The sequence below is a fragment of the Bison bison genome, unplaced genomic scaffold (assembly GCF_000754665.1).
Source record: "Bison bison bison isolate TAMUID 2011002044 unplaced genomic scaffold, Bison_UMD1.0 scf7180017864229, whole genome shotgun sequence".
Classification (NCBI taxonomy): domain Eukaryota; kingdom Metazoa; phylum Chordata; class Mammalia; order Artiodactyla; family Bovidae; genus Bison; species Bison bison.
In genome coordinates, this window is record NW_011494801.1 from 2296808 (window position 1) to 2310133 (window position 13326).

The following is a 13326-nucleotide window of genomic DNA, read 5'->3' on the forward strand; positions in this document are numbered from 1 at the left end:
ATTTATTTTAGAAAAACATTCACCACTAGCAAAATAAAGAATGGGTCACAAAACTTCCTTAATTGTTTAACATATTCAACCTGCTCAACGAACTCTATCTGTCACTTCAGGAGAGAACAACTGTGTTCAAGTCAGCAAATAAAGTAGCTGCATTCAAAGCCAAACTGGAATTATGGGGAGTGATGAGTGATCTTTCATATTTTTGACAGATTTCACATATTAGGAGAGATTTTCAAAGGGACTGAACTAGGGTTTTACCTCACAGCTGCTGCATGGTCACCTATCTCAGCTTTCAAAAGAGTTTGAGCATTACTTCCCAACCACAAAAGACCCCTGAACTGGGAAGGAATGGATCCATGACCCATCTGTGAATAAGCCAGGTGAATCTACTTTGTCTGTGCTACAAGAGGATCAACTGCTTGAGATCGCAAATGATGGTGGCTTTGAAAGTAGGTTTGAAGCAACTTCAAATCTCCATACATTCTGGATTAAAGTCAAAGTCCTGAGATTGCCACAAAAGCACTGAAAAGTCTGCTTCCATTTGCAGCATCTTATCTTCTGCAGTGACAGCAACCAAAACAAGATTATGGAGTAGATTGGATACGAACAACAAACTTCAGGTGTTATTGTCTCACATCACACCCAGATGAGACTGTCTAGTTGCAGGAAAACAACCCCAAGGCTCCCACTGATACTGCATTATCATGAGTGGTATAATTGTTCTTGTTGAGTTGCTCAGTCATGCTCGACTCTTTGCAATCCCATGGACTGCAGCATGCCAGGCTTCCCTATCTTTCACCATCTCTGAGAGTTTGCACAGACTCATGTCCATTGACTTGGTGATGCCATCCAACCACCTCATCCTCTGTCGACTGCTTCTTCTACAGCCTTCAATCTTTCCGAGCATCAGGGTCTTTTCTAATCAGTTGGCTCTTTGCATTAGGTGGCCAAAGTATTGGAGCTTCAGCTTCAGTCCTTTCTATGAATATTCAGGGTTGATTTCCTTTAGGATAGACTAGTTTGATCTCCTTCCAGTCCAAGGGACTCAAGAGTCTTCTCCAACACCACAGTTTGAAAGCATCAGTTCTTCCATGCTCAGCCTTCTTTATGGCCAACTCTCACATACATGTATGACTACTGGAAACATGATAGCTTGGACTATACAGATCTTTGTTGGCAAAGTAATGTCTCTGCTTTTTAGGTATGTTTCTGCTGCCTAGGTATGTCAAAACTTTTCTTCCAAGGAGCAAGCATCTTTTAATTTCGTGGCTGCAGTCAAAATTCACAGTGATTTTGGAGGCCAAGAAAATGAAATCTGCCACTGTTTTCATTTTTTCCCTTTCTGTTTGTCATGAGGTGATGGGACAGGATCCCATGATCTTAGTTTTTTGAATGTTGAGTTTTAAGCCAGCTTTTCACACTCCTCTTTGACCTTCATCAAGAGGCTCCATAGTTCCTCTTAACTTGTTGCCATTACGGTGATATCATCTGCATATCTGAGGTTGTTGTTATTTCTCCTGGCAATCTTCATTCCAGCTTGTGAGTCATCAGCTAGGCATTTTGCATGATACACTCTGCATATAAGTAAAAAAAGCAGGATGACAATATACAACTTTGACATACTCTTTTCCCAATTTGGAACCAGTTCATTGTTCCATGTCTTGTTCTAACTTGCTTCTTGACATGTGTACAGGTTAATCAGGAGACAGGTAAGGTGGCAGAGTGTTCCCATCTCTCTAAGAATTTCCCACAGTTTGTTGTGATCCACACAGTCAAAGACTGTGTAAATGTATGTATATATGTATGGCTTGGGAGCAGAAGAAGATGGTGGATCAGTAAGACAGGAAGATTGTCAGCCTCCCCACAAATAACATCAAAAATTCATCAAAATATGAACAACTCCTACAAAGCAACCTCTAGGTGACAGCAGAAGACCCCAGGCCTCCAGCGGGGCAGGCTAAGCTCCCTGGAATGAGGTAGGAGAGAGAATGGAGACAAAAAAGGGGAAAAGACAAGAGAACTTCCTGATGGGAGCTTATGCCTTGAGGGAGGGAGAGAGTCATGAAGCAGGAAGAGTTCCCATGCACTGGGAAGCTCCCTTACAGAGCCCAAAGAGGAGCTGTGGAATCTCAGAAAACAGGGCAAAGCACAGGATTAGAAGGCACGAAACAGAGAAAACTGCACTTCTCAGCCCATAACAACTCACAGACTTGGCCCCAACCAGATGTCAGGCTTGGGGAACCGAGAGAAGCCCACAGAAGCCCCTCAGCACAAAGGGCGAGCCTGGGGCACCAAGAGAGGTGTGGCGTACAAACCTCTCCAGCACACACAAAGCCGGTGGCACAGACAGTGGGTCCCAGGGACTGAAAGAACACACAAGTTCCGTGAAGTAAAGGGTGGGTCCAGTGAGTCAAGACAAGTGTACACAAGTCCTGCAATGCAGAAGGCAGGCCCAGGAAGCTGAGACAAGTGCACACAAGCCCCATGATAAAGAGGGCAAGCTCAGCAGGCTGAGGGAATCCCACACAACTCTCAGTGACACAGAGGGCAGGGTTGGGGAGCTGAGAAAAGATCCACTCAAGCCCCTAACTAGCAAGTTTTGGCCTGCAATGCAGAGAAGGACTGGGGAACAGAAGAACCAGCAAAGATTCCAGGGACAAGTAAGGGGGCTGGCAGCAGTGAAAGATATGCTGAGAGGGCCACTTTGATAGTGGCTATGGAAATAGACATGTTTAACACTGCCAAAGCCAGAAGGACTGCCCAAAGCCATACTGAATCCATAGACATCCCCAAACCTACTACTGTACACTGCACTGTCCTTCAGAGAGACGAGATCCAGCTCCATCGATCAGAACGCAGGCACAAGTTCCCCCAACGAGGAAAACATCACAGGACACTAACCCAGCCCCATCTATGGGGGCAGACTCTACAACCAAGAACTATGATCTTGATAACTATTTTAAAGTTTTTCTTATATATCACACTATGTTTTCCCCCTACATATTTCCACCTTCACATTAGCCCTTCGCAGCGCTGTAGAGTTTCCCTCTTTTTCTTGTTAAATTTTTTTAAAGGTTTTTTTTCCTTTGTCACCATTTTTTTGTGTGTGTGTGTGTGATTTTTTTCTGATTTTGTTTTTGGTATATTTGACTGTTTTCTTGTAGTTCTTTATTGGCTGCTGCTATTCCCGACTATATAAGAATCTTTTTCACATAGAGCTATTTATCTTTGCTTTTCTTTTCTTTTTTTTTTTTTTATCTTTGCTTTTCTATTTTTCCTTTTTTCACTCTCTTTGTTAACCTTTTCCACCCCTTCCCTTTCTCTTTGCTCTCGCTTCTCTTTTTTTCTCTTTCTCTTCCCTTTTGCTTTCACTCTTTCTTTTTTGTAAGTTAAATTGTTGAGCTCTCTTTGCTATATTCCCCAGTTGGCAGCCTGCTCAGGCTTAGTTTTCCAGGTTGAATACTAGCTAGCTCTTCTTTTAATTGGTTAATATCCCTTTTGGTTTCCCTTGTTCACCAATCTCCTGTACTCTTTTCTTCAGAATACTTTGGTTATAACTCTATGTGAAAGTGTGTGTATATGTCCTACTATTTCTCTAATGACCTTCTTGATCTCCTCCAACTAGAAAATAGGCACAAGTCATCCCTAACAAGAAAACCAACACAAACCACTCAACCAACATTTCCCTCCAAAGGCAAAAACCAAAAAGAAGGAATACACCCTAAGGCCTGGGAAAAGGAGACCTCAAGCAGAGCAAGAAAAAAAGTGAAAAGACAGAAATACAGCACACATGGAAGAACAAGGGAGAAGCTCACAAACCAAATAAACAAAAAGGAAATAAGCAATCGACCTGAAGGATAATTCAAAATAATGATAGTAAAGATACTCCAAAGACTTGGATACGAATTTTTACCCCTAGGCCCAGTATCCACGTGGACACACAGGGTGTTTTCCCCACAAGATCCAAGAACATCCCAGACAGACCTAGGCTCACTAGCTCTCTCCTGCAGAGGAAACGTGACAGAACAGATGTTTGGAGTTTGCTTTGACATTCCCTGGGAGTGTGGGAGCCCTCCCTGGGAGCAGGGCCTCAGGGGCCATTGCCACTGAAAAATGACCTCCAAGCAAGCGCTTTCCAGCTGTGCATGACTCTCAGTATGCAGGAGCCTGGCAAAACTATCTTCCTTGGAAGAAGGAAAGGCATCCACAGAGATTTTGTTTTCAGGCCTCTATTTGCAGCAAGTGTTTCGCTTCTCAGATGTCAGACCTCCAGTCCTGGACTGAGGGTCTCAATTCCACAGTCAGGGCTGTATGTCTCCCTGTACTTTCCGAGACTTGCAAACATATTCCTAGGTCAGAGCAGTATTGCCCAGGAGGAATCAGGCTGCGGGAGTGTATCTGAGGGTACCAGGTGCCATACTGGGGTCACCTGGTCGAGGGCACCTTGCAACTCTGATGGGCCCCAGCTGAGGAGTTGTGGGCCTCCCCCTTGCTTCAGAAATCCCAAAGCGGGGAGCCAAGCTAGCTCTGTCAGAAGGAAGCAAACAGCAACTGGATAGATTTTCAAGCAGTTGCTAGACCACACCCCGTTAGGGCTCCTCAGAAGATAAAGGCGAATTTTGGCCTCTAGGCCTGGCATTTAGGTGGACTTACAGGGTGTTTTCCATGCAGGATCTAAGAACATTCCAGACACACCTAAGCTCACTAGCTCTCTCTGGCACAGGAACATCAAGGAACAGACGTATGGAGGTTGCTTTGAGGTTCCCAGGGAGTGTGGGAGCCCTCCCTAGGTGCATGGCCTCAGAGGCCTTTGCCCCTGAAAAATGACCTCCAAGCAGGTGCTTTGCAGCCTTATGTGACTCTCAGTATGCAGGAGGATGGCAAAGCTATCTTCCTTGGAGGAATGAAAGGCATCCACTCAGATTGTGTTTTGGGCTCCAGCTGAGGAGTTGCAGGCCTCCCCCTTGCTTCAGAAATCCCATAGAGGGGAGCCAAGCTAGCTCTGTCAGAAGGAAGCAAACAGCAACTGGATGGATTTTCAAGCAGTTGCTCGGCTGCACCTTGTTAGATTGCCCTGGGAGAAAAAGGTGAATTTTTGCCACTAGGCCCTGTATCCAGGTTAAGGCACAGGGTGTTTTCCTGCAGGATCCAAGAGGTTTCAGACACACTTAGGCTCATTAGCTCTCTCCTGCACAGGAAACATGAAGGAACAGATGTTTGGAGGTTGCTTTGATGTTCCCTTGGAGTGTGGGAGCCCTCCCTAGGTGCAGAGACTCAGAAGCCTATGCCACTGAAAAATGACCTCCAAGCAGGTGCTTTCCAACTGTGTGTGACTCTCCATACACATGAGGCTAGCAATGATATCTCCTTGGAGGAAGGAGAGGCATCCCCAGAGACAATGTTTTCAGGCTTCTAACTTGCACCAAGCATTACGCTTCTCATATGTCAGAGCTCCTGGCCTACTCCAAGGGCCTCAATTCCAGAGTCAGGGCCATGTGTCTCCGTGCACATTCTGAGCCTTGTAAACACATTCCTAGGTCACAGCGGTACTACCCATGAGGAATCAGGCTGCGGGAGTGTGTCTGGGAAGGCTGGGTGCCATACTGGGGTCACCCAGTTGAGGGCACATTGCACCTCCAATGGGCCCCAGGTGAGGAGTTGGGGGCCTCCCCCTTGCTTCAGAAATCCCAAAGCGGGGAGCCAAGCTAGCTCTGTCAGAAGGAAGCAAACAGCAACTGGATGGATTTTCCAGCACTTGCTAGGCCGCACCTCACTAGGGCTCCCCAGGAGAAAAAGGCAAATTTTGGCCCCAAGGCCCGGCAACCAGGTGGATGCACAGGGTGTTTCCCTGCAGGATCTAAGAACGTTCCAGACACCCCTAGGCTCACTAGCTCTCTTCTGCATAGGAAACATGAAGGAACAGACATTTGGAGGTTGCTTTGACATTCCCTGGGAGTGTGGGAGCTCTCCCTAGGTGCAGAGACTCAGAAACCTATGCCACTGAAAAATGACCTCCAAGCAGGCACTTTCCAGCCATACATGAGTCTCAGCATGCAGGAGGCTGGCAAAGCTATCTTCCTTGGAGGAAGAAAAGGCATCCAGAGACACTGTGTTTTTAGGCTTCTAACTGGCAGCAAGTGTTTCGCTTCTCCGATATCAACCTGCAGGCCTGCTCTGAGGGCCTCAATTCCAGAGTCAGGGCTGTGTGTCTCCCAGCATGTTTCGAGCCTTGCAAACACATTCCTAGGTCAGAGTGATACTGTTAATGAAGAATCAGGCTGCAAGAGTGTGTCTGAGGAGGCTGGGTGCCATATTGGGGTCACCTGGCCGAGGTCACCTTGCACCTCCAACAGGCCCCAGCTCAGGGGTTGCCGGTCTCCTCCTTGCTTCAGAAATTCCAAAGCGGGGAGCCAAGCTAGCTCTGTCAGAAGGAAACAAACAGCAACTGGATGGATTTTCAAGCACTTGCTAGGCTGCACCCCGCTAGGGCTCCCCAGGAGAAAAAGGCTAATTTTGGCCCCTAGGCCCAGCATCCAGGTGGAGGCACAGGGTGTTTTCCATGCAGGATCCAAGAACATTCCAGACACACTTAGGCTCACTAGCTCTCTCCTGCACAGGAAACATGAAGGAACAGACGTTTGGAGGTTGCTTTGACTTTCCTGGGAGTGTGGGAGCCATCTCTAGGCCCAGAGCCTCAGAGGCCTTTGCCACGGAAAAATGTCCTCCAAACAGGCCCTTTCCAGCTGTGTATGACTCAGTATGCTGCAGGCTGACAAAGCTATCTTCCTTGGAAAAAGGGAAGGCATCCACAGAGATTGTGTTTTCATGCTTCTAAGCATGTTTCATGCTTCTGGCAGCAAGTGTTTTGCCAGATGTCAGACCCCCAGACCTGGTCTGAAGGCCTCACTTCCAGAGTCAGGGACATGCTTCTCCCTGTACTTTCGGACCATTGCAAACACATTCCTAGGTCAGAACAATACTGCCTATGAGGAATCAGGATGCAGGAGTGTGTCTGAGGAGACTGGTTGCCATACTGGCGTCACCTGGTCGAGGGCACCTTGCATCTACAACAGGCCCCAGTTCAGGAGTTGCTGGTCTTCCCCTTGCTTCAGAAATTCCAAAGCGGGAGCTAAGCTAGATCTGTCAGAAGGAAGCAAACAGCAACTGGATGGATTTTCAAGCACTTGCTAGGCCACACCCTGCAAGGGCTCCTCAGGAGAAAAAGGTGAATTTTGGCCCCCACGCCCAGCATCCATGTGGATGCACAGGGTGTTTCCCTGTAGGATCTGAGAACGTTCTAGACACACTTAGGCTCATTAGCTCTCTCCTGCACAGGAAACATGAAGGAACAGATGTTAGGAGGGTGCTTTGACGTTCCCTGGGAGTGTGGGAGCCCTCCCTAAGTGCAGAGACTCAGAGGCATTTGTTACTGAAAAATAACTACAAGCAGGCCCTTTAAAGCTGTGTGTGACTCCCAGTATGTGGGTGGCTGGCAAGACTATCTTCATTGGAGGAAGGAAAGGCATCCAGAGAGACTGTGTTTTAGGCTTCAAACTTGCAGCAAGAGTTTCTCTTCTCAGAAGTCAGACCTCCAGGTCAGCTCCGAGGGTCTCAAATCTAGAGTCAGAGCCGTGTGTCTCCCTGCACATTACAAGCCTTGCAAACACATCCTAGTTCAGAGCGGTCCTGCCCATGAGGAATCAGGGTGTGAGAATGTGTCTGAGGAGGCCAGGTGCCATACTGGTGTCACCGGTTCAAGGGCATCTTGCACCTTCAGTGGTCCCCAGCTGAACGTTGCGGGCCTCCCCCTTTCTTCAGAAATCCCAAAGTGGGGAGCCAAGTTAGCTCCGTCAAAAGGAAGCAAACAGCAACTGGATGCCTTTGCTAGCAGTTGCTGGGCCGCCCCGCATTAGGGCTCCCCAGGAGACAAGTGCCAGTTTGGGCCCCCAGACCCGAGATCCAGGGGGGTGCCCAGGGTGTTCTCCCCGCAGGATCCAAGAACATTCCAGACACACCTAGGCTCATGAGCTCTCTCCTGCAGAACAAACATGACGAAAGAGCAGCGTGGAGATTTCCTTGACGTTCCCTGGGAGTGTGGGAGCCCTCCCTGGGTGCAGGGCCTCAGGGGCCATTGCCACTGAGAAGTGACCTCCCAGCCAGCACTTCCCATCCGGGTCTGACCCTCTGCCTGTAGGCGGCTGGGGAAGCTCTTTTCCTTGGAGGCAGGAACAGTAGCCATAGAGAGTGGGTTTTCAGGACTCTGTCTGGCAGCAAGTGTGTGTGGCTCTTCGGATGCCAGACATCCGGGCCTATCCGAGGGCCTCAATTCCCGAGTCAGGGCCATGTGTCTGCCTGCACTCTCCAAGCCTTGCAGTTTCCTAGATCGGCACAGTCCTGCCCATGGGGAAGGAGGCTATGGGAGTGTGTCTGAGGGGGCAAGGTGCCATGCTGGGGTCACCTGGCTGAGGGCACCTGGCACCTCCCATGGGCCCCTGGGGAGGAGTGTCTGCTCCCTGGCTTGCCAAATGCCAAAGCAGGGAGGAAAGCTAGCTATGGCAGAAGGAAGCAAGCAGCAACGGGATGCCTTTGCAAGCAGTTGCTGAGCCACCCCGCATTAGGGCTCCCCGGGAGAAACATGAGAATTTCAGCCCCTAGGCCCGGGAACCAGGTGGGTGCCCAGGGTGTTCTCCCCGCAGGATCTGAGCATGGTGCAGACAGACTTAGGCTTACGAGCTCTCTCCTGCAGGGCAAACGTGACTGAACAGTCATGTGGAGGTTGCTTTGACATTCCCTGGGAGTGTGGGAGCCCTCTCTAGGTGCAGGGCCTCAGGGGCCATTGCCACTGAGAAGTGACCTCCCAGCCAGAGCTTCCCATCTGGGTCTGACCCTCAGCCTGCAGGCGGCTGGGAACGCAATCCTCCTTGGAGGCAGGAATGGCAGCCCCAGAGAGTGGATTTTCAGGCCTCTACCTGGCAGCAAGTGTGTGGCTCCTCAGACGCCAGACCTCCGGGCCTGCTCCGAGGGCCTCAATTCCTGATTCAGGGCCGTGTGTCTCCCTGCACTCTCAAAGCCTTGCAAACACATTCCTAGGTCAGCTTGGTCCTACCTGTGGGGAAGGAGGCTGCGGGAGTGTGTCTGAGGGGGCTGGGTGCCATGCTGGGGTCACCTGGCTGAGAGCATCTGGCACCGAGTGGTGGGCCAGCTGCTGGCCTGCAAAATGTCAAAATGTGGAGCAAAGCTAGCTCTGGCAGAAGCTCTGGAGATCTTTGGAAGAAGCTCTGGAGACTTTGGAGGTGTGATCCTAGGTGCATGGTATGGGAAGTGGGGTAAACCAAGAGACTGTGTATATATGACCCCAGGTACAGGGTCTGGGGGATGGTCACCATGGAAAGTGTGGAAATATGACCCTAGGTACAGGTTAGGGAGCGGTCACCCAGGACAATGTGGATATGTGACTCCAGGTGCAGGGTCTGCGAGGGTTTCACCATGGAGCCTGAATATGTGTGACCCAGGTGCAGGGTCTGGGAAGTGGTGACACATAGGAAACTGTGGACATGTGACCCCCATTACAGGGTTTTGGAAGGGGTAAACCTGGCGACCTGGGATGTAAGACACTAGGTGCAGTGTCTGGGAGGTCAGGTCACCCGGAGACTATGGAAGTGTGACCCCAGGTACAGGTTCTAGGAGTTGGGGTCATCCTGAAGACTGTGGACATTTCACCCTAGGCACAGCTGGGAGGTGGGGTCACCCTGGAGACTCTGGACATGTGACCCAAAGTGCAGGGTCTGGGAACTGAACTCACCCTGGAGACAGTGGACTTGTGACCACAGGTTCATGGTCTTGAAGGTGGGGCCATCCTAGAGGCTGTGGACTTGTGGTACCAGGTACAGGGTTTTGGAGGGGGATCACTCTGGAGACTGTGGAAGTGTGACCCCAGGTGTATCTTAAGGAAAGTGGGGTAACCCAGGAGACTGTGGATATATTACCCCAGGTGCAGGGTCTGGGGAATGTCACCATGGAGAGTGTGGACATGTGACCTCAGGTGCAGGTTTGGTAGAGGTCACCATGGAGACTGTGGTCGTATGACCCCAGGTACAGTTTTGGATGAGTCACCCAGGGAACTGTAGATATGTGACACTAGTTACAGCCTCTGGGAGGGTGTCACCCTGGAAACTGTGGACATGTGACCCTAGTTGCATGGTTTGGTGTGGTGGGGTCAACCTGGAGACTGTGGACGTGTGAACCCTAGTAAGGGTCTGGGTGGTGTCATCCTGGAGACTATGTATGTGTACCCCAAAAGCAGGGTCTGGGGGGGAGAGGCTCACCTTGGAGACTGTGGATGTGCGACCTGAGATAAAAAGGTGTCATGAGGTGGGGTCACCCTATGACTGTGGACAGGTAACCATAGATACATGGTCAGGTGTTGGGGTTCTTTAATGGACCAGAACCTGGTCATCCAGAGTCGATGATAAGAAAGTGAAAGAGAGAGAGATCTGGAGAGAGGGAGAGAGAGAGAGAGAGAAAAAGAAAGAAAGACATGGGGACTCAAGCTCTGATGGAGCAAAGGTATTTTATTAGCAGAAATGCAGGCTTATATATCTTTAGTAAGATGATTACTCAGCTATTACACAGGATGAAATTTTATCAATAGCCACAATATGGATAGTCTAATACATACAAGGTCGCTGATGCTGAAAAGAGTTACTGAAGGGAGTTACTGAAAGGAATCCAAGCAGATACCGTTTCTCATGATCTCAGTCCTGAGAGCTGCATGCAGGTCTACTCGCTCTCGGAATAGGAACTGATAAGGAACAGAGAATTTATGAGAAACAGCATGTAGGAATCCTCTTGTTAAACATTCCCTGATAATTCCCCCTTATTTATCTATAATATTTGTAAAAAGGATTATGACTGAGTTTGTTTAGTTTTAACAATTTTTGCATGAAGGCAACAGTAAACAACAAATATAATTGTCAAGACAATCACCAAAATTACAGTTCCAGACCCGATACTGTGAGTAATGCTTTGAAACCATTCGTGTGGTTCTAGCCCAGATAATTGATCAGCTAGTTGTTCAGCTAAAGTTTTCAAATTAGTGGAAGAGGGCAGATTTTTAGAAAAGGTTTCAAAGACTTCTTTTTGTAATAATTGTACATTCAGAAAGGAATTATCATGTATGTTTTGTAAATGAAATTTGATTTGTTCCCAGTTGTAGGCACTATTATTGAATTGAACAGAAGTAACACAAAATTGAGTAGAATTTAAATCACATTTTAGCATCACCTGTTTTTGTACATCTATTAATTGATCTCTAACCCATTTGATGGCTGTTTTTAGTTCCTGTATTTCATCTTGAATATCTTCAGCTATCTGAGCCTGAGTGGCCCACATAGTATGAACATCTTTAGTCCAATTTTGGATAAAATTGTGTGTTTGAATTGAGGTTTGCAAAGCAACACCAGTGATGGCAGCAGTGGTGCAAATAGCTATTAATCCCAAAATGTCAAGAATCAGCCATCCAATGAATTGTTTAGGTCCCTGGAGCAGTTTATTAAGTAACCGGGAAGCAAGTCTAGCCATGGGACCTTCTTACTAGGGCTGCTGGAGATTTATTGGTAACCACGGACTACGTCGAGATCAAAGAATCAAAAGGGATTCATTTCTTAAGGAAACAGAAGAGTTAAGACAAGTATATAATTTGCAATTTATGCAAGTTACAGAGCATACAGTCTTATTGAATTATAAACTTCCTATAGCTAGAACAAAAGGAAGGGGAACACAAGCTTGTATGAAATATGATTGATTATAACGAAAGAAATAGTTTCTATGACTACAATTGGTCCCTGTGAAATGTCCGGTCCAAATCTCAAGTTCTTTGGTGCTCACAGCAAGTTTCCAGATGTTCCATTGTTCAGGCTCAATCTGTTTATCAAGGACGATTCAAGGATTGGGTGGGGGAGGCATTCCATTGTCAAGTCACCCAAGAAGTCCTTTGTCATGGTAATGTTCCATTGTAGTGTTAGTAACCTTCTATGCTACTTGAGTAGCATAGTCATACAAAGTGCTATTAATACCATCTGAGCAGTTAGATAACCACATACCATGGGGTCCCCAATCAACAATGGTGTAATTGGCTATAAACATTAATTTCCCTGATTTAGCTTGACATTTATCTCAATAAACAGGAGTATATTTAAAGTCTTCATAAGTAAACCCCTTACATTTTAACTTTTGTCTTTTTCCTAGAGTTTTGGTAGCATTGACATGGTTTTTATAAAAGTGCAGGGCAGTAAACAGTCCAAGCAATGTGTGAAAGTTCCTTTTTGGAGGCAGGATGAAAGCCCATGTTTGTTGATTAGTATTAATACATAATTTTGTTGGGCCCATGCATAAAGGAAGGATTTCATAGCCTAGAGAAATGTTAATTAGTTTTCCTTCTTCCTCAGGATGAGAGGGGCCCTCCAAGCTCCAAGGAGGGAGCATATGTGTTGAGTCATTAGTGGATACGATTGGCCCTATATCTGTCCATTCTATAACCTACAATAAAAGGGGGAGGGGTTAGGTATATAAGCCCAATAAGTGTGATCAATCAAGTCAGCCTGAGAGGGGGAAGCAAAAGCAAGCAAAGCAAGCACAGTGACAAAAATATTTTCAGGATTCCGAGGCATTCCCTGTTGAGAAATCAGATTTTCAGCTTGATTAGTAAGGGTTTTTATCTGTCTTCAAGTAGGAAGATGATAAGGTCGATGACATCGAGTGCAGCCCTTTTTGGAAGTTTTTAAAGCTGCCATGGCTTGTATTGGAATTTCTTCCTCTTGGGGTTTTTGTTGTTTCATCTCTAGTTTGAATGTTGGGGGCCCCCTTAGGTCAAATCTTCTGAAGAGGAAGCCATGTGAGCTCCTTGGATCCATCTGGAGAAATAGAAGCATACCCCTTTCCCTGTAAGATTAGTTTCTTAGCTTTCCATTGATTAGTTAATCTGTCTTGATACCAAATGGGCAAAGGAAGGGAGGTGTCCTTCAATGTCTCGAAATGTTTTTCTGCTTTTGTCAAAACATCTCCTTGAGGTAAATTAAAAAAAATTTAAAACAAATAAAACTACATTAACAATAGTTATAGGCTTAAATAATATATTGTGTTGGAATCTAGTAAAGTTTGCTCTGGATAAGGAAGATAAAGTGTTCCCGTGTATTCCCCCTTATTTAATTTTTTATTTGTAGTTACAGGGTGTTAAGGTGTTTAATTATGTCTTGTGTTTGTGGATTATAAGGACTGTAATCTGTTTAATAGAGAATGAATTTAAAAATTGTTTGAATTGGTTAGAAA

General features: G+C 47.0%; 1 protein-coding gene across 1 annotated transcript in view; it reads left to right on the forward strand.

Annotated features, from left to right (window-relative positions):
- The window catches only part of LOC104992980 (alpha-1,3-mannosyl-glycoprotein 4-beta-N-acetylglucosaminyltransferase C-like), a 40285-nt gene extending 32372 nt beyond the window's left edge, over positions 1-7913 (forward strand). Inside the window, exon 5 of the mRNA XM_010846034.1 lies at positions 7581-7913. Within this exon, the coding sequence (XP_010844336.1) occupies positions 7581-7913 (333 nt within the window). The remainder of the gene's footprint in view (positions 1-7580) is intronic.
- The last annotated feature ends 5413 nt before the right edge of the window (positions 7914-13326 follow it).